This window comes from Procambarus clarkii, chromosome 89 (genome assembly GCF_040958095.1).
Source record: "Procambarus clarkii isolate CNS0578487 chromosome 89, FALCON_Pclarkii_2.0, whole genome shotgun sequence".
In the NCBI taxonomy this organism is placed as follows: domain Eukaryota; kingdom Metazoa; phylum Arthropoda; class Malacostraca; order Decapoda; family Cambaridae; genus Procambarus; species Procambarus clarkii.
Genome location: NC_091238.1, coordinates 10,678,977 through 10,704,901, shown reverse-complemented (window position 1 = coordinate 10,704,901; position 25,925 = coordinate 10,678,977). Strand labels below are relative to the sequence as shown.

Genomic DNA, 25,925 nt, shown 5'->3' with positions numbered 1-25,925 from the left:
GAGAGTGCCTTGTGGCTGCCTGTAGCTACTATACTGATATAGTGCCAGACTACAAGGTACCGCCAGTCGTGGACTTCTATTTAATGTACCGGGGACCACAAGCCAGAACCTGGCCCCCCTCTTAAAGGTGCAAAGAGCAATGACTCTTATGAAAAATTTTAGTGACTTATGAAAATTTGATGTAAATTTATTCATGTTTGCCACCATCAAGGGAAGGCACCCAGAAAGTCAGCAAAACAAAGATACCACTACTTGGTTAGAAATGAGACTGAAAATGTATACATAAATTACTTCGGGAGGTCCTTTGTGCATACCTCTTGTGTGATGCAGATTCTGCCTTGGTGGTAGAATCAGAGTCTAGTTTCAGAGTCTACTGAGTCCAGTTCTCCCCTTTTTAGGTGCAATCCAAGGTTCTGGAGTCATCCTGGCTGGCAGACTGTCTTTTGTTTACCCTTGGGGCTTGGTATGATTTCTGTCTTCAGTACATGATGTAGGTCTCATACAGCTGAATGCTCAGTTCCCTCAGTTGTCCGCTATGTTGGTTGCAGGCAACCTGCTTCTTGAGCCTCCCGAGCTATATTCCGACTGGCTTCTGGAGAAGGTTGGGATGCTTGATTAGGTTCCTCTGGGGAGGGGAGGTCTCTGCTGCAGTTGTGTAGGTGGTCCTTCTCCAGCTGTATGCTCTCATCCTCCGGGAGGCAGTGGCCTGTTTTATACCTCCCACCTCACATATTGGCAGGCCGTGCTGGTCTGGTTCTTGAATTCAGTGTGAGCTATGGCTCCCATCTCCGCTACTGTTTCAGGAGGACATTGTTTTCCAGTTCCTGAAATCTGCAGCCACAGCTTGTCAGCCTCTTTCTGACTTAATGTGTGTTCATGGGGATCATTCTCGCCTTCCACTGTGGTTTGATCGGGCCAGGGCATCATCTGCTGTTAGTTGGGGTAGATTGTCCCTGAAGCCAAATGCCAAGTGACATGTGCTTCCTGCAGCCGATTCTTTTTTGTCTGGTTGTCACTGTGCTTGCTCTGTTTGGAAGGCTGGCTCATGGGGTTCGTGCTTTTGCACGTTTCCCCTTTGACGGGGGCGTTGTGGGGGAGGCTCGTTCAGTATGCCGACACAGTTCCACAATTTGTGAGTTTTTGGGGTTGTTTCTTGCAGCCTGCAGAGATGGCTGTTCCTACCTCCTTTAGAGGGCTTGGAGTTTTTCGGGGCAGGCCTCCTTTCCATGCCTTCGTTGGGTCATCTCAGGGTGGGTGGCTTCAGGCATGGTCAAAATGACTGACTCTCTTTGGTGGATTTTCCTGCCTATTTCCAATCCCACAATGGGACTCTCAGGATCTCTGGTTCATCTTTGGTCTATCCAGTTTGAAGTCCTGAAACTTCAAGAAAAAGAGGTGATAGATTCAAGCTGAGGAAAGGAAGCTGCCAAAAAACATTAAAGTTTTCTTTTGCAAGCAGAGTAGTACACAGTTGGAACAAGTTTAGTGAGGTGGTGGTGGAGGCCAAAACTGTAAGTAGTTTCAAAGCGTCATATGACAAAGAGCACTGGGAAGACAGGATACCACGAGCATAGCTCTCATCCTGTAACTACACTTAGGTAATTACATTATTTCACATCTGGCCCTGCTCATACACCCCCTGAGCTCACCAATCCCTTGACATGCTAATTTAATTTCTTTGATCCACTTGGTTTATGGTGGCCCTTTTGGTCTGGAACTGTTTTTGGAAAGCATTGTTTTTTGTTCTCTCTGGCTTCCATTTGTTGGAAGGGGGAGCTTCATGCTCTCCTTCTGCTCTGGGATTTTTTGTTCTTTTGGCCCTGGTGGGCACTTTATTCGTTTGCAGCTGACTCCCTCTTTTCTGGCAAAGATAGTGCCGGTTGGCTTCTGGTGGGGCCCTGAAGTGGTTGACACTTGGTTTGGTCGGGGGTGCATCATGTGCTGTGTCCAGTTGTGACTCTGCACCACTACTATTGTGCCACTGGTATTACTTCTGTGGACTCTTTGCGAGTTGATCCTGTTTCCCTGGTTCCCTGTTACTGGGCTTATGACCTCAGGTCATCCACATTGTCATCAAATCTCGCCAGCCTGTGGTCTACTCTCATGCCCATGACATGCGTAAGTATGCCACCCTTTTGGCAGTCTTTGCTAATGTCTTAAACCGATCTTTGGGTTTGGGGATTTTCGCAGTCGAACTGGGTCTTGTTGCTGTTCCCAGTTTTCAGCAGCCTTGTGTGGCTGTGGATTGTGAGACACGGCCAATGGTCTCTTCTTCATCTTGATACCTGCAGTGCTTCCTCCTCCCTGGTCAGTGCCCTTTTTCTTCCTTCTCTGTAGGTAGTTAGCTTCAAGGAGCCACAAGGGGCTCCACCCAGAAAATTGAATGGTATTGAACTTAAACTTAATGAAATGTCATTTTCTGGATGAGCCCGACTGGCTCCCTGACACCTCCATCTTCCCCAAGGCATTGAGATGGTTTCCATCATCATAAGAACTGGTGGTGGAGCAGCCAGCTGACCCAGTCTGCCTCCCTTCTCCCCCCCTAATGAAGGGGGTAGGTGGGGCAAACTATCTCACGCTAATTTCATGTATTTTCTATAATTTGTTGACATTGTTAGGGGAGTTTTTTTGGTTGCTTTGAGGTTGCAGTCTCATTTCTAAGCAAGCAGTGATCTGTTTTGTTTTGCTAACTTTCTGGGTGCCTTCCCTTGGTGGTGGTGGACATGAATAAATTTACATAAAATTTTTCATGTGTGCCACTACTCACTGAGCCTCTCTGAGAGGGGGCCAGGTTCTGGCAAATGGTCCCTGATAGGTCAAATAGAACTCCATGCTTGATGGTTTATGAACTCTGCTACTATTAATATAGTAGCATTAGGGAGCCCTCAGGGCACACCCAGAATTTGGCACTTCATTACATTCAACGCTGGATTTTTCTCTCAATTTTTAAGGTATGGAGTTACATATTTAGAATTGGGCATTGTTTAGATTCCTTCCTCATAAAATGATATTTACACTACAGAATATAAAGGCATAAGAAATATAAAGATATTGCGTTATATGAATATTGTGCACAGTAAAATTGCTAAGCAGAGCATTAGAGTGGAATTACTGGGAGTGTAATGTGTTTACAGCGCCTTATTAAACTCGGTGGTAGCAGAATATTCAGTTATTTATATCGTATTTTGTTTTCTACGTTGCACAACATTCTATGTGCAATATAGTATCACCTCGTTCTAATCTTTTTAAAGTGCCTCGGCTCCTGTAGCCATGTATAGGACTACATGTTTCTGTCTGGTATCCCTGGAACTCATTCCTCCTAGCATATCCCTATGGCCAGATGCAAATGTTGCTTTAGGTCGCTTTTGCATTTTGTGACTATCATGGCCAACACATTAGGCATTTTCATCGCTAGGCATACAGTAGTTGGGTTTGTTTCAATTATTTGCATTTTATTTCAGAACTCAATATCATAATAAAAAGTTTCAGATTTAATTTAATGAAAATAGATTTAAATTTAGTGAATGCTTGGGTAGTGAACAAATGAGTGAGTAGAGGAGTGCTGGTAAACAATGATGGTGGGTAAAACACCTCTCATGTCTCTAAGAGGCCTTGTGGGTATGGTGGTGTTTACTCCTAACTAAAATTTTGGTGGTGGTTGAAATTTGGTGGCCTTTGGATTTATGTATTCTGGAAATCATACTGTACTGATGTACAGAGCACCACTTGGTTTCCGAACCCCTTGGGGACGAGACCCGTCAGTTAACATGTAAGTTCGTAAACGAGAAATAAAGGGAAAAAAATAAACTAGAAATGTAAAAATAAAATTAGGAACAATTTATAAAACAACTCTAGGGGGAAAAATCGACAGGTTCATAGCGTAAATGCGTCCGTATTTTGTTTGTACTCACCAATAAGTGAAGTCCTGATCCGCTCTATAAAAGTCCTTAATTGTTCCTAGCTGATTATTAAGACGTCTGGCAAGCCTGCAGAAACATCCTGCCAGCCTACCTGCCAGCCAGCCTGCCTCACTCTGCCTGCCTCCCTCCCTGCCATCCTGCTAATGGGTCGAGTGTGTTAGGCTTAAAATTCGGGAGTGAGCCAGTCTCTCCCCCACCACCGACAAACCCCCCCCCCCTACATCCCATACTCTCTCTTAAAGGTCACATGGTTCAACCACGTGACTATCCCTGCCTCCCTGCTTGCCAGCCAGCCTGCCTCTCTCTCTGCCTACAATCCAGCCTGCCTCCCTCTCTGCCTGCCATCCAGCCTGCCTGCCATCCAGCCTGCCTCCCTCTGCCTGCCATCCAGCCTGCCTCCCTCTGCCTGCCATCCAGCCTGCCTCCCTCTCTGCCTGCCATCCAGCCTGCCTCCCTCTCTGACTGCCATATCCTGTCTGCCTCCCTCTCTGCCTGCCATATCCACTCTGCCTCCTTCTCTGCCTGCCATATCCAGCCTGCCTCCCTCTCTGCCTGCCATATCCAGTCTGCCTCCCTCTCTGCCTGCCATATCCAGTCTGCCTCCCTCTCTGCCTGCCATCCAGCCTGCCTGCCTGCCTGCCAAAAATATATGATGATGTACATTCAAGAAACAAATCTGGGTCACAGGTTTGTCGAGTATAGGTAGGCTTACGGAGTCAGCCGGTCCCTCCCCCACCCCCCTCCAACCCATACACACACACACACACACTCTCTCTCAAAGGTCACGTGGTTCACCTCAACATCCATACATCCCTTCCTGCCTGCCTTCTTCCCAGCCTGCCTGCCTGCCTGCCTGCCTGCCTGCCTGCCTGCCTGCCTGCCAGCCAGCCAGCCAGCCAGCCAGCCAGCCAGCCAGCCAGCCAGCCAGCCAGCCATCCTGCCTGCCTGCCTGCATACATGCCTGCCTGCCTGCCTTTCCCTCTCTTCCTGCCTACCTCCTAGCATCTCTCCCTACGTCCCCCTCCCTCCTAGCATCTCTCCCTACCTCTCCCTCCCTCCTAGCATATCTCCCTCCCTTTCTGACTAATTCTCCCCCTCTCTCACTGATTCTCCCCCCTCTCTCATACTGCCTCCCACCTAAGCTCTCCCATCCATCCACCCACCAGTCAGCCATCACTGATGCAATGCGTATATTTGGAGACGACATGGTGCACAGATGTTTCTTAATTGTGCAGACAAGTAAAACAAAAGCACAGAATGAACATTCCAGCCTTATGACAATTCAAAATTATAGGAATAATAGGCCGTGAATCTGTGAAGTCACAGTGGGCAAACTGGACCATCTCCCACCCACCACCACAGGCCAGCGTGACACTTGGCGGACCAATTCCTACCTGAACTTTGTTTGGGTAGCATGACTCCCCAACCCCAATTGGGAAACTGGAAGTTTCGGATAACTAAAGTTCAGAAACCAAGTGGTGCTCTGTACTTGCTTTCTAGGCTAAATATAACTATATTTTATAGTAGAATTTTTTTTAGTTTACATATGAAGCACATTCTTATTGATTGTCATTACAAAAAAATCTTATTTTTGTCACTTGGGTATGTGGCCAGCTTAATTCAGTTCGTCCTCCTGTTTTGGTAGTATTTATAGTAACAATGAGGACCATAGTATATATATACTGACATACAACCAAATTAGAAAGTAGAAATCGGCACTATTTAATTGGACAAACCGGAAACAATTTTTTACTTGTGTTGTAAAGATAAACTAAACTAACCTAACCCTTCTAAGCCTAATACACAATATCTGAGGACTAATATAGTAAATATGTTTGCTATACTAGGCCCCTAGGAATATTTAAGTTTGTTTTTAGCTTCATTTTTTAAGAATTCCTTACTAGTCAATTTACTACTATCTAAAAGCTAATTACATACGAATTTGTGACTTGACGATCGTCACAATAGGTATTATCTAAACAGGAGGAGGGATTGCTAATTCATCTGTTTATTGAGTAAAGAATTGAAAATTGATACAAATGTCTGATTTCTGGGGGGAGCCATTTGGTGTCTCCATTCAGCCGAAAATGGCTTCATATTACTGAGTTATGTCAGTTAAGGGCATTCTATTGGCCTGCTAGGGCCAGAACCAAAACCTGGCCCCCCCTCACAAAGACACAGGGAGCAGGAGATTATTATGATCACCCCCTCACTTCAAAAACAACCAGAAAGGAGACAAGACAATACAGACAATGGCATGGTTCTTGAAAATGAAGCACTAAAACAGCCAACAGATAAACAAAATAAGTCACTTGAAATTGGGTACGAAACACCCTCATTGAAGCAGAGTGGCCAACAGATATCATCCTGAAGCTCATGGCTTCAAAGCAAGCAACCGTTCACTCCTGTTGCTGATGCCTAACGTTCCACATTTGACCATCCTGAGTTTCTCATCATATCGAGTCCCACTTCTTCTCAAGATATGTGCTGGGCATCCACAGGACTATTGCCATTTTGCCAATATATCATTCCCACTTTTTCAGTATCTGCTTCATGAGCATGTTTTCAAACTGTACTGCTTGAGTAGATTTTGCATAATCTGTGCTTTGAGTTGCACATGTTTAGGGCTTCCTTTCCTAGGCAAGTTTAGCATTGGTCCTGCACTGTCAGAGTAACTTCTCTGGTGTGTTCAAGAGTTTGCCCCTGAGAGGCCAGGCCATTAGAGTGCAGAACCTCACTTGGGGTAGTGCATGAGTGATTGATTCCTTTGTTGGATCTTGAGGTTGGCCATTCTGTTTTGTTTGTTGTAGGGTGCACTTTGGTGCATGTGTTTGTTTATACTCTGCACACTGTGGGCATAGCCAGATTTTTTCTACAGGCTGCATTCGGTGTCTGTTCTTCTAGCGAACATCCTTAGTGTTTGGGTGTTCTGCTTGGTTAGTCCCGTTCAAACCCTGGTAACTCTATGGATCTACATGCAAGTTTGAAATTTGAAAGGTGCTCATGGGCTTCACAACATGCTGATGATCATTTTATTAGTATCCACCCGATTTAACGGCCTATATGGGGCTGTACCCAGGTTGTTAAATGCGGGGCTCCGGTATTTCCAAAGTTGTTAAGTTAAGTGTCAGTAATATTTCAAGTAGCATTCAGGTAAGATATAGTTTGTACAGACAGCCACTTGGTCCACCGCTCTAGTGCCTTCTACCCTGTGATGTCACAGATTCACGGCACATTGTTTTGATTTGTCACGAGGCTGGAGTGTTCATTCCGTGACTTTGTTGGACATATCTGCGTAATCAAGGAACATCCGTGCACCATATCGGCTCCAAATGCACTCATTGTGTCAGTGATAGCTGACTGGTGGGTGGATGGGCAGGCAGAGTGGGCAAGAGGGCAAGAAGGAAAAGGTGAAATGTAGGCAAGCAGGCAGGGAGAGGCTGGGAGGTAAGCAGGGAGGTAGGCAGGGAGGGAAGGAGGGAGGGAGGGAGGGAGGGAGGGAGGGAAGGAGAGGATGAAGATGGATGGAGGTATGAATGGATGGAGGGAGGGAGGGAGGGAGGGAGGAAGGGAGGAATGGAGGAATGGAGGAATGGATGGATGGATGGATGGATGGATGGATGGATGGATGGATGGATGGATGGAAGGATGAATGGCTGGAGGAATTGAGGAATGGATGGAAGGATGGATGGATGGATGGATGGAAGGATGAATGGCTGGAGGAATTGAGGAATGGATGGAAGGATGGATGGATGGAGGGATGGATGGATGGAGGGATGGCTGGATGGATAGAGGGAGGATTGGATGGAGGGAGGGATGGATGAATAGAAGGATGGGATGAATAGAAGGATGGATGGAGGGATAGAAGGATGGATGGAGGGATAGAAGGATGGATGGATGGATGGAAGGATGGAGGGATGGATGGAGGGATGGATGGATGAATGGATGGATGGAGGGGAGGGGAGGGAGGAAGGGATGTATAGGTGTTGAGTTGAACTGCATGACCAGTGAAGCAGAGAGTATGTGTGTATGGGATGTAGGGGAGGTGGGGATGGGGAGTGTCGGTGGTGGGGGAGGGACGGGCTCACTCCAATAACCCTAACACACTCGACCCAGTTAGCCAGATTTGTTTCTTAAATTTTGGATGTACATCATCATATATATTTTTGGTTACAGATTTTGTTTAGTAGTATTATTAGGATAATAAAAAATTATAAAAATACTTGTTTTGTGAATGCTTTATTGTATTAGATGGAGATTCTCCAGGCTCTCTGACTGGTAATCTACTGAACCATCTCCCAGAAGGGTCTCTTGGGAGGGAAGGGGGCAGGAAGTGAGGGTGTGGGGGAGAGATCCGATGAGGGTGAGAGAGGGGACAATAGAGGTCAGCGGCCTGCTTGCCATGTGAGGACCCCCGATGCCAAAACAAATCCAATACCGACCTACGGTTCTGTCGACCGCAGACCGGTATATGAGGCTCCAGATACCGATCTCCCAAACCGGTCGTTAGAACCAGCAGATCGTAAATAAGTGGCCATTAATCGAGTGGAGCAGTGATGAGGGGTTCGAACCTATGCAGTAGATGTTCTCATGCACACACGTCTAGTGAACAGACCACGACTATGTGCAGAGATCCTTTACTGCTAGAATCCACGCAGTAAAACATCTAAACTATTGGGACCGACTAAAGAGCCTAAAACTGTACTCCCTTGAGCGCAGGTGGGAGAGGTATATAATAATTTACACGTGGAAAATATTAGAGGGGCTGGTCAAAACCTGCACACAGAAATAACATCACATGAGACCAGAAGACATGGCAGGATGTGCAGAATACCCCCATTGAAAAGCAGAGGTGCAACAGGTACTCTGAGAGAGAACTCTATCAACATCAGAGGCCCGAGACTGTTCAACACGCTTCCGCTACACATAAGGGGCATAACTAGCTGACCCCTCACAGTGTTGAAGAGAGAACTGGATAAGCATCTCCAAAGGATACCTGATCAACCAGGCTGTGACTCATACGTCAGGCTGCGAGCAGCCGCGTCCAACAGCCTGGTTGATCAGTCCGGCAACCAGGAGGCCTGGTCGACGACCGGGCCGCCGGGACGCTAAGCCCCGGAAGCACCTCAAGGTAAGGTAGGCCTGACAGCTGAGTGGACAGTGCTTCGGATTCATGGTCCTGAGGTTCTGGGATCGATCCCCAGTGGAGGCGGAAACAAATGGGCAGAGTTTCTTTCACCCTGATGCTCCTGTTACCTAGCAGTAAATAGGTACCTGGGAGTTAGACAGCTGCTACAGGCTGCTTTCTGGGGGTGTATAACAAAAAGGAAGCCTAGTCGAGGACCGGGCCGCAGGAACGCTAAGCCCCGAAATCATCTCAAGATAACGACATGGCATAAGGATTGCAACCAGATTTATCAGAGGGCCACTAACCCTAGTGACCTCGACCAGGACAAGAAGCTGGCTGCTTGTCAAAGGTCCCCCCCCCCATTTGCTTTGATGATCTTTTTAGGTATATTTTTAAACCCAACACAGTTTTGACAGTTATGGCTTTGGCCATGGGTTAATAACCCTGTGGGTGAGAAAGCATCTCCTGTTCTCAGTCCTACATTATGGCTTGATGAGCTTGAAACTGCTGCTCCTTGTTTGTGTTACATTTGACCTTCTGAAGAAAATATCCAGATCAACATCCTCTACTTGCTCAGTATTTTAAAAGTTTCAATGAGATCCGCCCTGTCATTCCTGGCTTGCAGTGTTGTTAGCCCTGTGGCCTTCAACCATTCATGATACAGAAGATGACTTAGCTCTGGAATGACTTTTGTTGCACCTTCTCCAAGGCAGCTATGTCCTTCTGAAAATGAGGTCTCCATGCTTGGATCAGTTATCTAAAAAGCATTTGCACCAGAGATTTATGCAGTTAAACCATTACTTTCTTTTCCTTATGGTCAAAAGTATGCTTGATTATCATAAGAGTTTAGTTAGCTTTTCTGACTGCTGCACTCACCTGTTGTGCAACATTTAATGAGTGGTGGATTTTGACTCCAAGGTCCTTTTGTTCATCAATCTGCTGTAATGTAATACTATTAATTTGGTAGTCGTGGCATGGCTTCTCATGGTGTGGCCTGGAGTTCTATTGAATCCACATAGATTTCCTTAGGCTTCTACTGAAGCCAGAACAGAATTTTCACACAATTCCCCCATGCACTCTGGGTCTGTCATCTCGGACTTGTTCTTCCTCTGACGCTCCTCTTTCAATACACAGAGAGTAATCACACTAATGTGACTGCATTATTTAAAAAATCCATGGGAGCAGTGATGAGGGTTGCAATTCTTATACTATATCATGGTATAAGACATGGTATATGCCTCTCTTTCCTCTCTTTCCTTCCCCTATACCTTCTAGCCCTCTCTTTCTGTTGGCATTGGCCTCTGGCCAATGCCAGAGGCCAATGTCTCTGTCAATGTCAAACAAAGGTGCCAAAAAATAATAGAAAGTTCCAGTCATCTACTACTCTGTTGCAAACAGAGTGGTAGACAGATGGAATAAGCTAAGAGAGAAGTCAGTGGAGGCCAAAACTATCAGTAGTTTCAAAGCGTTATACGACAAAGATTACTGGGATGATGGGACATCACAAGCGTAGCTCTCATCCTGTAACTACACTTAGGTAATTACACTCTTATACCCCTTCTATAGATCACAAACAGTTCACACTGGAATGGACACCATTACCTGCAGACCAGAATGTAGGCAGGCCAACTTTAAAAAAACCTGGTTGGGCTCCAAGTCTGGGACCTCCAGAACCTGCCAGTGAATTCAGTAGAGTTCCAGGTTGGTTGACTTATGTCCTGTCATAGCTGAGTGGGTTAAGAGGTGGGGCAAGCAAGCTGATGCTAGTTTCATGAAATTTCAATTATTTCTTTACATTGTTTGGAAGTTCTATGGCCATTTCTTGAGGCTGTGGTCTCCTTTAAAGCCAGCAGTGGTTTATTTTGGTTCATTGACCTTTTAGGTTCCTTTCTCGGTGGCAGCATACATGAATACTATAACTTAATATATAAATGACAATGCTCCTTGTGCCTTTTGTGAGAGGGCCAGGTTCTGGCTCTGGTTTTCGGTAGGCTACAGAACTTTGTAACCAATGGGACCTTGTGGTATCACACACTATCAGAGATAGTAGCTTCAGGGAGCCATTGGCAGCTCACCCAAAAATTTGCATTCCCTTACATTCAGCTGTTTATTTATTTACTTTTAACATTAAGGGACATACATTAAATGAAGGTGTAAAATATATGAGTAAATGCAGTTTTCCTTGGCAGTGATATGTTAAAAAAAGTGGTTTTCTTGTAAACCTCTAGCCAGACCATTTCTCCTAATTATCTGTTCATTAAGAAATATATATGGGATGCTATAGAGCATTACTATAGTTACATAAATTGTGGTTAAGCACTCTTGCCAAATATAAATGACAAGTTGTTATTCATGATATTTTTATGGTGTATTGAATTAGACGTACCACCAATGAAAATTAAGAAATGACATGGATGATTTTAAATTCAAGTTTCAAATTACAACATACTATATTTATACAAAGAGTAATCACACTAACATGATGTGTCAATGAGAAAATTTATAGGAGCCGTGATGAGGATTTGAACCTATGCGGTGGGTGTTCCCATGCACCCACCCTAGTTGACGAAGGCGTGTGCGTGGGAACACCCACCGCATAGGTTCTAATCCTGATCACAGCACCTACGAATGTTTTCATACTGTATTTATATTATCACTGATATTGTATTTGAGCATTTTATACTATACAGGCATGATGTCTCTTGGAAATTACTGCATATCATGCATTTAATGAATAGACATGTTACACTGACTTCCACTTAAAACCCCTTTAGGCTCTTATATTAGTTAAAACATATAGTGCATTGATTTCATAATTTTCATGCTTCTAGGAATCAACAATTAACCACCAGGTATGCAAATGTGTTGCTTCTCTCCACTACAGTAGGACCAGCAGATTGTCAGAACGACTGAACTGCCTAACATACATTTAGATAGTTTAAATTAAATTTTTGCTTATGCTTAATATAAAAATATATTCCCAGTTATACAGAGACTAGCCATAGAGCTAATAACTTGTTGATGTGGCAAGACATCTTAAAATAAAACAATTATAAAAAATGATCTCACAAAATATTAATAACTCTGCAGGTTAAGATGTTCTAAGGAGCGTTTGTTATAGTCACAATGCAATCCATGTAATAGCCTCACACACATTCTATAACTCTTGTCAAAGACTACCATATTTATTAAAGGCATATTTATCAAGAAATTATAAAAACTTTGTATACATTATCTCGGTACAAACAAGTGACAGTTGTTAGCTTAAAATAATTATCTGTAAAATAATCTTGAGAACTCTGCTCGGTGTTTGGTTCTTGGAAATAGCAGGAAAGTCAAATTAAAATGCATTAGGATATTTCTCTTATGATCTAAATTTTAAAAATTATTAGAAGACATAAATTGGGAGAGAAAATTAAATATTAAAGTTTCTATACAGTATTTATTATAAGCATATGGCCATTATTCAGGAAATTAGTTGCCACCTGTCAATTATAGATGTGCTGCTATTTGTTTTGCTTCGTTTTTTGTAATTTAAAATTTAAATTCAGTATGGCTTGGTGGTCAGCCACATACAGTTTTCTTAAGCTGCGCATTTTTCCACAAAGAATGCGTGTCTAAGGTTCACATTTTTTTCATCTTGTTTTTGCTCCCTCTTTGCCTACCTTACTATTTCTATTCTCTTCTGTATTTTATTGAAAAAAGTGTTTTTATCCATTATAATTTTTGTATATTTGAATATTGCTATTTTGATGTCTGAAACCTGGGAATGAATGGAGATGATTAGTGTCCAAGGAGGATAAATGTAATATTGGTCATAGAATAAAAGTAGTGCTTGCAGTTCTGTAGCCTTGAGTGCTCTAAAGAGTTTTGACTGAAATCTTGTTAAGAGATAATGATAACTTCCATATCCATATGAGAGACAGTAACTTCCATTATTATTTGGTTTTACATTTATTTGTATATTGAACATGACTGAGTGCTCTTACCTTCCTGATGATACTTATGAGTATATTATAGTAATTTAGTTTAAACTTCTAAACCTTTTGTGCTTCTCTAAATGTTTTAGCATAATATTTATATTTCCTTTCTATGTATATATATTTATTAAGGCTTTTCAAAGTGTTTTTATGGAGTGATAGTCTCATTCAGTAATTGTATATCTCTTAATTGATGAAAGCTTGTGTGTTTTTCTGTGGCAGTCATCAAGCTGTAAGGTATGTCTGAGGAAGCTAATTTTGTATATACAGTATGTAAAATACTATCTAGCTTATGACATTCTCAGTCACAATTTATGATTAAAGTGTCTGATAAGATCAGTTATTTATATATCTCCAAGATTTTTCCAGAGTTCTGAATAATGCAGACATTAATATATAGTAGTTACATGAAATTCACAGTATTTTCTTGAACCTTATCAGATAAAGCATTTATAGAAAGTTTAATTTACATGTGTATGAGAATTGTCTCTGGTCTTGGAAATGTGTGGGGATAAGTGACTTGAATGAGAATGTGGGATTTTGTAAATAAATGGAAACTATGCCCTATTTCAAGTAAAAATGCAAATTTTTAATATAATTGCTTTAAGAAATACAAAATTCTAAGAAGAGTTAATTGCTCTCATATGTTGCTTTGATAAGATAATTTACTAGAATATAGAGTATGTCAGATATATGTGTATACATGCATGTCGTGCAAAATATCCTTAATTGCCAAAAAGAACAAATTTCCCCTAGAAACTTATTATTTAAAAATTATCAGTGATGTATCAATAGATCTCATATGCATGTATATATGTGTGTATATTTTTATAATACAGAAGTTAATTATATGTACAGTACACTAGGAATAAAGCAAATTACAAAAAATATTAAGCAATTATGAAGATAAAATCATAAATATGTATTATTTTATTATACTAAAATACTGAGTTAATTGACTAGTGTCAGAAGCAACACAGTTTGGGTGGAATGAACTTTAAAAGATGGCAGTATTATAGTGATAATTTTAAAATGGAGTGTAATGTAAAGTTAAGAAGGATAAATTTTAAGGGCTAATAAATCTGAGAAAAAGTGCAAATATTCCTGAATAATTGAATGAATGAAGAGCAGCAATAATAGAGATTAACCTTTAATAGTACAGTATATTGATATTGCATGCTCTTAACAAAAGTGTAAATTTGTTATACATTATTTACAAAATAATGTTAAGGAATTAACATGTGTGAGTTGTGACTGCTAATACGGCCATTCTTCCCCTCCCCTGCGTGGTCCCCTACAGCCCCGCCGAAGATGGGACAGTGACAGTAGGGTTAGTTACACACACACTTGTCACCCGCGTGCCATCCTTACTCCTTACCAGCCACTGTGTCACAACTTCTCTTGTTCACTCTATATGCATTGCACATTTGTGTACAATTTTGTTATTTAAGCATTTGATGATGTTCCTTTAACTAGTGTTTTTAACATAATGAAAGCTAAGAGAAATGCCTGTAATAAATATTTTTTTATTGTGATTCTTCTATTTTGCATACTATTAAATTTTTGCTTAATTTAATTCTTGGCATATTAAGTTAATAGGTGATGGAAAGGTTGACAAGTGCGCACGTAGGAGCCTGGATGGAGTGGCTACTCTGTGCTGTTTGGAAGTTGCAGCCACTCTCACTCCTTTGCTGTTTGACCTGCACTACTACCTCCCCTTATTTCCCCCCCCTCCCATCTCCTTTACCTTACCTAACTTAACATCTTAGTGACACTCAAAATTACTGCTATAATTCATGCTATGAGTATTAGGAATTCCTGTGATCATCAAATTGATTTGGTTATCCTAACATAGAATACTTCTCATATTTCTTAGTGATTATCTTTGCAGATGTGTAATATTGACTGTCACCTTTACTGCCTTTTGGATACCCATCTTTCAAATTGGTTTATGTTGCATCACAGTGGTTGTCACACACATTTTAATACAATATTCTATCATTTATTAAAACTTTTAAGCTTTAGTGTGGGATAATTTTCCAAAACTATAAAGATTATTCTCAATATTTAAATTCATTACTTACTATTATTTGGTTAATATTTAATAATCATACGAGATGTATGAATATTGCATCTTTTAAATATAGGCTTTATATTACTAATTATAAATCAAAATCAGTAAAACAAATTGTTTGAATGATGTGATTCCCTATTCCCAAATTTGTTATACCAGTAAGATTATATCTGCTTTTTATCTATAATCATTTTGCAAGTTAACTTGGCTCCAAAGAATTTTACTCCAAAGTATTGAAAATATAAGCTGTTGGAATGACAATAGCAAAAAATACAAAACTTTAACATCACATATGTTAGTGTTAAATGTTACTAACCACTCTGATGATAACAGTCTTCGATGATAATCCTCAGTGTATCCCTGCTATTTTGCACACATTGGCTGTAGAAAGGAGGTGTATTTTGTTATGTACGACTGTAATGCAGTGTTGTACAGTACTGTATAATGTATACAATACGTGGCCAACAGGACGTGCCACTGGGTAGAGGCCCAAAGAAAACAGCCATAAATGTACTTTGTCATTAAAGTAATGTGCAATCAGAATACTGAATATTAGTGTTATATCTGACTAATTACTAGTAGCATAAAAATTGAAGATGGACATAGTAAGACGTCCAGTTGTTCTTATTCTTAGGTGCAGTCAGTGATTGGATTTCAGATATGCTCATATCATGCTCAATAAAATGTGCATTGAAGATATACAATGCTGAATTTTTGTATTCATATTAAGAGTTATGTATTAATAACTCATTATGATGAAGTGCTCTATTTCAATTGTTATTTTGTGTGAAAAAGTACATAGAAAAACTAGCTGTTATTTATATACTGTACTATCTTTTACTTGCTTCATATATTAACTGCAGTTTGGAAAGCTTTTAGAGATTCTTCGAAGCTTATTAAGTAAATATTTGAGAGCTGAACTTGTGGAATGTCTTTTTTCCACTGATGCCAAAGAATTTTATTTACTAGCTGTTATTTTTGGCTTACATTTCTAATAAAGTAGGACTAAGAACTAGTTCTAAATATAATTAATAAACAAAGTTTCATATTTCAGTATTAATTATTTGTTACAGTGTATGATACTATCACCAGTATGAAAATAGTTATTAATATATTAATCACAGGTTTTAAATCTTTAAGTGTACTGTATAATGATAATGGTAATCAATAAGATGAGTTAATACTCATTCTAAGTTCTCACCTGATATCATTCTATCTTTTATCCATAGCCAAGAACAAACTCAAGGCCAAATAGCCCCTAACGTACCGTTTCCAACAAGGTTTGTTACACGATAAAAGTAGTATAGAACATTGAATTTTCTGGTAACTTGATCTAGAACAATTTCTCATTTATATAGATGCTAGAAAACACAACACTTTTGAATATTTTATTGGCATATGGATAATTAGCCTGCCAGTGTTTTGGCTATTTCTTTTATTACAAATGGAAATTGTCATGCTTTATGAAGACAAGCAATTCACTGCAATTTTTACGTCATCTTGTTCACTAGTCACTCTTGCATTGTGCACCAGTAACTTGAAATGTTGCAATGTTCTATAACTGGAGAGATGTTTGAGAACTGTTGAAATTGTTTCATATGTTCTCTGTGTCTTGAATATTTAATCATCATCATTGATGAATTAAAATACTGTATGTCATTTATAAACTTATAAATTTTAAACTTATTTCATTAGATGACTTTCTTCATTCCAAGTTACTTTCTACTGAATTCAAAACAACTGGGCATCTGTCATGCATCTTGAGAGTGTGCATGGTAGTGTGAGTTCCTCCCCAAACAACTACTATATAATCTTTTATCAATATCATGTCTTCAGTTTCTTTAGTTCTAGAATGAAACTGAATCATCAACTTTTCATCTCCTGTGCTTTTGCTACTGCAGGCAAACAGAACCAATATGCAATAATATATATATATTATATATATATATATATATATATATATATATATATATATATATATATATATATATATATATATATATATATATATATATATTATATATGCAGGGGGTACCTCGGTTTAAGAATTTAATCAGTTCCGGGAGACGGTTCGTAACCTGAAATTTGTAAACCGAAGCAAATTTCCCCATAAGAAATAATGGGAAATGAATTAATCCGTTCCTGACTCCCCAAAAACTTCACTTAAAATTAAATTTTAAACCTAATTCACCAAATCTTAACTGCAAAAGTATGTTCAAGTTATTACTTACCTTTGCTGATGACTCCTGTTGACGTAAGGAAGATGGTGAGGAGAGTAGAAGAGGAGAGGTGTTACTGTTTGGAAGGGGAGTCCCCTTCCATTATATCATCAGGCAGTGAGGACTTCACTAGTGTACACTCTCTGGCATGTTTTGCCTGCATACCACTACGACCTACTTGTGGATCACTGCTTGCTTGTCTTATTAAGAATCTGTCTAAAGACACTTGTTTTTTCCTACATTTTAACACTTGTCTGTAGTAAGACATTGTCTTTTAAAAGGTCAATGCAACGGCGCCCTTTATCTGGGCGAGTTTTTTCAACAAAACTTTGCAATTCTTCCATACTTCACACATTTTCTTACTGAGGAAGGGACATCCTCTACTACCTCTACTCACAACTATTTTCTTAGGTTGAACCTTTCCACTGGCTTTCTTGGGACCCATGGCGAGATATATAATAAAAAAATTTATGCTCAAATGGCCAAAAATCCGACAAAAAACTGTAAATTCTTGTGAAGAATTCAGGCGGGATAGTCACTGGGCACGAGGCACTGGTAAACTGAGGCACAATCGACATGCCACCACATGCTAGGTTGGCCGTACGCATATCAACAAACTCGTATCCTGATGCAAAGCTCGTACCCCGATTAAAATTTCCCAAACAAATCGGGCTCGTAACTCGAAAAGTTCGTAAACAAGGACGTTCGTAACCCAAGGTACCACTGTATATATATATGTTGTACCTAGTAGCCTGAACACAGTACTCGGCCTACTATGTAAGGGGCCGATTTGCTTAATATTATATATGTCGTACAACACACATTATATATATATATATATATATATATATATAAAATAATATTTTGGCTACCTAGTAGCCAGAATGCTCTTCTCGGCCTACTATGCAAGGCCCAATTTGCCTACTAGGCCGAGTGATTTTCTTTATTTTAAACAAATTGTTTCCATTTGGTTTATTTGAGTATTTATTGTTTTATTATATTAGGAACACAAATTATTGACTTATGTTAGTTTAGGTTTGGTTAAGATAGGTTAGGTTAGGTAGGGTTGGTTAGGTTCGGTCAAATATCTACGTTAGTTTTAACTCAAATTACAAAAAATTAATTCATACATGATGAAATGGAAAGCTTTATCATTTCATAAAGAAAAAATTTGAAAAATATATAAATTCTGGAAAACTTGGCTTATTAGGCAAATAGGGCGAGTACTGCATTCTAGCTACTAGGTACAACATATTATATATATATATATATATATATATATATATATATTTATATATATATATATATATATATATATATATATATATATATATATATATATATATATATATATATATATATATATATATAGAGCATACTTTCCTCACGAATATGTCACTATTCTTTATTATTTATTGACAGCTGTCCTTTTTTTATTATTTCTATTAAATGACGAATATTTTAACATAAAAATGTAATTATTTTGTAGCTAGCTGATCACCAAGCTCTGTCATTGTAAAAATTATTACATTTTTTATGGAAGACCCATAATCATTATCATAATGTACTTTATCCAATCCACCCTATAGGTTGCAAAACACTAATATAGAAAATAAGCCTTCTCATGGCAGCACACAAATATATTATGTGACATCAGACTTCACAGTGGGGAAGGTAAAATTCATATAGTTTTTTGGGGCTATTAGTCCTTAGTTATCCCACATACCTGTGTGCACCCCCAACCTTCCAATCTCCATACTTTCCCTAGGCATGAAGAGAACTACCATCTACCAACACCACAAAAGAAATCTTCACAAGACCACATTTAGAATAGCAGAATTCCTGTGTACAGTATTTGGTTGGTTTCTGCCACCACTGTTAATTGTGTTTGTGCGTGTGTATGTGTGTGTGTGTGTGTGTATGAAAGGAGCAATGATTTCTTTTGTGTGTGAGTGGGTCCAGACTCTGGCATGCCGGGTCTGGTAGGATCTGGCGTCGCCGTTCCCCCAACTCGGTGGACAGAGGTTTGGGGGGCTTTTACTGTGCGGCGGCGCCACTTGTAATTACAATCCTTGTAACAAAAATGGGTTGTGGGTCAACACCTCATAGACAGGCTCCCTCACCTAACCCATAAAGCAGTGATGGAATGCCTAGGGGACAGCATCATCTAATGGAATACCCCCAAGTCCCGCTCACAGAGGCACAACACCACAATACTCTTCCTAATAATTACTTCCAAGAAATTTAAATAACATTCTCATACACACACACATCTATATATATATATATATAATTTATGTATATTGGGATATTGGGAGTAGGTTTTCTTTAATACACATGAAATTTAACACAGCAGCATTATTACAATTGATACTTTTCTTACGGATATTTTCCATTTTATGTAAATACCTTCTATCATCTAGAAGGTGAAGAATCACAAATCTCTTAGTGCTTCCATTTTATTACATTTCATTAACAATGTAACATCTTCAGGAATATACATACGGTATGGAGAACACACACATACATTCATATTGATTGTCATAATTTCAATCTAAGGAAACAAAGGTGCCAAAAATATTAAAATGTTCTCTTTTGCAAAGAGAGTGGTAGACTGTTGGAACAAGTTAAATGAGGTGATGGATGCCAAAACCACCAAGATTTCCAAAGCATCATATGACAAAGAGTACTAGGAAGACAATATCACAAGTGTAACCCTCATCCTATAACTATACTTAGGTAATTATACAAGCAAGAAACTTGTAGTAAGTTTGACATGGCAGTAAGAAGAGAGGCAGAAAGAAACTTTGAAGAAAGGGATAGTTAACAAACGTAAAACAGAACAAAGTCTTTTCTATCAATCTATTTAAAGCAAGCTGGATGTAAAGGATAAATTCCAGAGGTTAAAAATAGTGAACAAATTCACAGAGAATGAAAAAGAAATGTGAGAAAAACTAAGTGAACAGTTCCAAATAGTTTTTTTCACAAAATGAGCTTTTCAAAGAAGTAGACACAATGCCAATTTCAGAGAATATCATAGAGTGCATAGAGGTATGTCAAGACAAAGTAAAAAAATTACTCAAAGAGCTAGGAATCATCAAAACAGTTGGTTCAAATGGCATTTCACCTTGGTTTCTGAGAGAATGCTCACTTGTGTGAGGATGTCACTTCAACTGATTTTTCAGACATCTTTATCTACAGGAATTTGATCAAATACAGTATATGGGAAAGGTTAACATAGTTCCATTCTACAAAAATGGTAGCAGAGAAGACCCTTTTCATTATAGATTTGTACAGTATCACTGACAAGCATAGTAGTCAACACCCTCAAAATTATAGACCTGTATCATTGACAAGTGTGGTAGTCATGTTGGAAAATAATTAAAACTAAATAGATAGGACACCTGGAGAAAAATTATATAACAGACAGACAGTGTGGTTTTCTATCTGGTAGAACCTTTGTAATGAATTTACTTTTTTTTTTTTTTTTTTTTTTGAGATATATACAAGAGTTGTTACATTCTTGTACAGCCACTAGTACGCGTAGCATTTCGGGCAGGTCCCTGGAATACGATCCCCGCCGCGAAGAATCGTTGTTACAACCAAGTACACATTTTACTGTTGCGTTAAACAGAGGCTACAGTTAAGGATTTGCGCCCAGTAAATCCTCCCCGGCCAGGATACGAACCTATGACATAGCGCTCGCGGAACGCCAAGCGAGTGTCTTACCACTACACCACGGAGACTTAGTTTCTATGATAGAGCCACAGAGATTTTACAAGAAAGAGATGATTGGGTTGAATACATTTATCTGAACCTAAAATATGGCTTTCAACAGAATTCCACATAAGAGGTTGTTCTGGAAACTGGAACATACTGGAGACAGGGAGACTTCTAACATGCATGAAAAATTTTCCTGACAAAAATTAAAGCAGTAATCAGAGGCAATGTATCAGACTGGAGAAATGCTATAGGTGGATTATCGCAGATTTCAGGTTTTCACCAGTAATGTTCATTATCTACATAAACAACCTACCAGAAGGAATACAGAATTATATGAACATTTGCTGATGATGCTAAGATAATAGGAAAGATAAGAAACTTAGATGATTGTCATGCCCTTCAAGAAGACCTGGACAAAATAAGTATATGGAGCACCACTTGGCAAATGGAATTTAATGTGAATAAATGCCATGTTATGAAATGTGGAATAGGAGAACATAGACCCCACACAACCTATTAATTATGTGAGAAATCTTTAAATAATTCTGATAAAGAGATCTAGGGGTGGTTCTAGATAGAAAACTGTCACCTGAGGACCACATTAAGAACATTGTGTGAGGACCCTATGCTACACTTTCTAACTTCAGAATTGCTTTTAAATACATGGATGGCAAAATACTAAAGAAATAGTTCACGACTTTTGTTAGGCCAAAGCTAAATTATGCAACGATTGTATGATGCACATATCTTAAGAAGCAAAGGGTGCAAAGACATGCCACTAAGTGGCTTCCAGAACTGAAGGATAAGAGCTATGAGGAGAGGATAGAGCCATTAAATATGCCAAAACTAGAAGATAAAAGAAAATGAGGCGATATGATCACCACGTACAAAATAGTAACAGGAATCGATAAAATTGATAGTGAATAATTCCTGAACCTTCTGGAACAAGAGGTCATAGATTTAAACTAACTAAACAAAGATGCTGAGGAAATATAAGAAAATTCACTTTCGCAAACAGAGTGGTAGACGGTTGGAAAAAGTTAGGTGAGAAGGTGGTGGAGGCTAAAACCGTCAGTACTTTCAAAGCATTATACGACAAAGAGTGCTTGGAAGACGGGACACCACGAGCATAGCTCTCATCCTGCAACTACACTTAGGTAATATTACACTTAGGTAATTCTACACACAGACATGTTGCTAGCTAGGCTGATGTGTTCGGGACCTATACCATACCATGTGCTTCAACTTAATTTTAAGCCATCTTTTGAAGCATTAGATATTTATCAACATCAAGAATGATGCTTTTTTTGCAAAAATTCACCATTGCATGGCAGGTTTTATGAAAATGCATCTGTCATGTCCACTTTGTTCCTTTGATTTTTGCTTGGTGCATCCCTGTCTATAATTAACATTATTAACACTTTAGATTAAGGTCGTGAAATACAAAGTATTTAAGAAAATAGATTGTTATATGTAACAGTACTATATATATTAGCTGCACTGTAAGATTTTATTAGATTCTACAGTATATAGATGATTACTTTAGAAAAATACTTTGTAATACTTTAGTAGAGTATTCCAGTTCTTGAAAATAGATATATTACTATTGATCATGTTATGCACTGCCTTAACATGTTTTTTAGAAGAAATGTTAGAATGTTTCTAATATGTAATAATTCTCCTTCTGGCATTTTGCTCTCATATAATATGGCTGATGTGTGAGTGAAATTATATTATGATGGCACTGGAGCATATTCCATGCCACTGATTTATCCATGATCAGCCATTACATACCAGTGTATCATTTATGATGCAGTACAGAATGTCAGTTATGTTTCTGTGCTTGGTAAATATTAAACAATTTATAGACAAATACATTTAAATGTAAATTTCTTATGCCATAAAACTTTAATGCTCTGGATTTTCTGACAAAGTGTCTGCCATTAATATTAAAATCAGAAGATTTTATAGAGAAAACTCATCTCAGGTGCTGGAGACTAACCTTCCATTTTGGCATGCAGTAATATGATATTTTAATGACACAGACCTGATGGTGTGGGTACCGTCCTAGCAGAAGAAAAGGAGCGCTTCCAGGTTATTAAAGAGAGGTTAAGAGTCTTACTAGAACACCAAATAACTAATTTCATGTAAGTTAAATTTTGTCAAACATCTTAAGATGTTTTATCCTTGTATATATAGTATTTTATTTTCTGTTATAGTATTATTATTCTTAGGTTACTTGTCTTCTCACTTTGTTGTTTAATAAGTGTATGTTCTCATATCAACAGGTATTGCTTCCCATTTGGTCGACCAGAAGGTGCCCTTAAAGCCACGTTATCCTTACTAGAGCGGGTAAGATAGATGTGCATTTTTTTGTATCTTTTCTGTGGGAGCCTCTTTGGCTCCCTGGAGCTATTGGGCTAATGTGTGATATATTAGACTGGGGCTTTAGTCTATAGAGTTTGACCTACTAGGGACTACGAGCCAGAACCTGGCCCCTTCAGAGAGGTTGCAGGGAGCAATGGCCCTGGAAAACTCCCTTAGGGTTGAGGGTTTTCCTTATCTGTTATCGACCAGGGTTAGGCACCCAGAAAGGTAGGCATAACAAAACAAACCCCACATGGTAAGAAACTAACAACTAAAAACCAAACAGAGAGGAAGAACTCCCTCCAATCCCAAGGAAACCAGCAAACAAGCAAACATCACACACTCCACTGCCGCCTAGCCCTCCCCTCCCCAAGAGGGGAATGGGGGAGCCCCGGACCTCCCTGGGTTGGCTACTCAGCTCTCCAGTTCGTTCGCTAATGTCATTTGGGGCAGATGTCTTCTCTAGCCTTGGTTTGTAAAGCAGTGTTTTGCCTTCGTGGTGATCTCCCCAGTGTTGTGGTGAGTGGTGGACAGGTGTAATCATCAGTGCTGGGGCTGCATGCACTTAGGGGCTCCCTTCCCTAAGTGCCCTGTGAGTACTTCCCTTGCGTGTTAGGGTTCCCTTCCCTGGTGCGTTTGGGAAACCATTTTCGTAGGGGTTCTTGTTTGCTCAGCATTTACCCCGCCCTTCGGCCCAGCAGAAGTTTCGTGGCCCTTGTTTGGCCTTGGGTAGGAAATGGTATCGTGCTGGTTGGGGCATCAACGTGTTGTGCTGCCTGCATACCTATGCGGCAGCCAGTTCCTATTTCCTCTGGGGATATTGTACTTTTGCGAGTGTTTTGTTTTGTTTTTATTTTTTCTTGCCTGGTCAGGGTCTGCCTGGTGTGGCTATCGTTCCACTTATGATATTTTGGTGGCCCTCTGCTAGACCTTCATGATTGTACACATCACAGAAGTTTCAGTGTTTTGATTTTTCCCTTGGTAGCATTGGGTCTCAATCGGTTAGCAACACCTTGCCCGGGCTTCCCGTAGCAGTCAGCCTACATGCCCTGTCGGGGCTCGATGAACCACTAGGTGCGTTTTCCAGGTTCCAGCCCAACTTGTGTGGGTTCGAAGGTTGTTGTGCACCCTAGTCCCAGGGTGACAGTCACCTCTTTTGCCTCCATCATGCTGCCTGTTGGGTCAACGACACCTTTGACCCAGAGTCTTGCCAGTCATATTCTCTGCTTGTACTCTAGTATTATTCTGATGAAATTATTGTTAGGGTACAGGCAGCATCCTCGTTGCTGCAACGCGCTAGATTGGTTTCCTGCCTGGATGCCCTGCGGCTGCCCCACTTTTTTTAGTTATAGGGCCCCGGACCTGAGGGTGTTAGTTGTTTCGACTTGGTTCAGTCCACGCTCCCTTGTCCTTCCCCTGTTGTTCTTCTTACCCCCTCCCCCCTGTTTCCGGCTCCCAAACGTCTGAGAGTTTCGGGGTTGGAGCAGGGTTTTTGTTGGTTTTGAGACTCAGGCTGCTTCGAGGGCTGCCCCTTTTGGGTTGGGGACAGAGGCATTCGAGCCGGTTTCTCCCACTGAGGCTTCTGGGTCCCACCAGCAGGCCCCCCTTCTTTTCAGCCTTTTCCCTGGACTCTGCTTTTTCTTCAAGGGGTAGAAGAAAGTACCACAGGAAGTACCACAGGGTTCAAGAACTGAACCCTGTGGTACTCCACTTGTGACAGTCCTCCCAATCCGATACATTGCCTCTGATTACAACCCCTCATTTTTCTATCAGTTAGGAAATTTTTCATCCATGTTAGAAGCTTACGTGTCACCCCTCCAATATGTTCCAGTTTCCAACACAACCTCTTATGTGAAACTTTGTCAAAAGCCTTTTTTAGGTCCAGATAGATGCAGTCAACCCAACCATCTCTTTTCTGTAAAATCTCTGTGACTCAATGATAGAAACTGAGTAAATTCATTATACTGGATCTTCCAGATCGAAAACCATACTGTCTGTCCAATATTATATCGTTTTTCTCCAGGTGTTCTACCCATTTAGTTTTAATTATTTTTTCCAATATTTTAACTATTGCACTTGTCAATGATACAGGTCTATAATTGAGGGAGGTCTTTCCTGCTGCCACTTTTGTAAATTGGAACTATGTTAGCCTTTTTTCCACACATCAGCTACAACCTCTGTACACAGGGATGCCTGAAAAATTAGTTTAAGTAAGGAATGTTCCATGCGTAAAATGGGGTTGACCTGATGACCGTCGGGACCCCAGCAGATAACCCACTGGGGTCCCGTGAAGTTCTTCGCTGTGTTCCTCCACCAGCTCGCAACACACAACACTCACAACACTATGAATGCCACTTCTTTTTCTAAATTTCTCTAACCATCCCCTGCTTGCCTTAAAGTCTTTCGCATCTGCATCACTTGTTCCAGGGGTTTTCTTTAAAAGGTCTTCATGCAGTTTCCTTGCTTTTTCATAAATGAAAACTCTGAAACTCTATCACCCGCTAACTCCTTGCT

General features: G+C 40.0%; 1 protein-coding gene across 32 annotated transcripts in view; it reads left to right on the top strand.

Moving 5' to 3' along the window:
• Cadps (calcium-dependent secretion activator 1) overlaps positions 1-25,925 on the top strand; it is a 537,366-nt gene that overhangs the window by 324,251 nt on the left and 187,190 nt on the right. For 17 of the 32 annotated variants that reach the window (XR_011225795.1, XM_069317990.1, XM_069317986.1 and 14 more), the window contains 5 exons: positions 11,880-11,900; positions 14,329-14,358; positions 16,332-16,382; positions 23,090-23,191; positions 23,333-23,396. Coding sequence is in view for 31 of the 32 variants with exons in the window: in XM_069317990.1 (XP_069174091.1) it covers positions 11,880-11,900; positions 14,329-14,358; positions 16,332-16,382; positions 23,090-23,191; positions 23,333-23,396 (268 nt within the window). In the remaining variant the exon portion in view is untranslated. The remainder of the gene's footprint in view (positions 1-11,879; positions 11,901-14,328; positions 14,359-16,331; positions 16,383-23,089; positions 23,192-23,332; positions 23,397-25,925) is intronic. The other 15 variants (XM_069317998.1, XM_069317997.1, XM_069317999.1 and 12 more) reach the window with 2 other exon arrangements.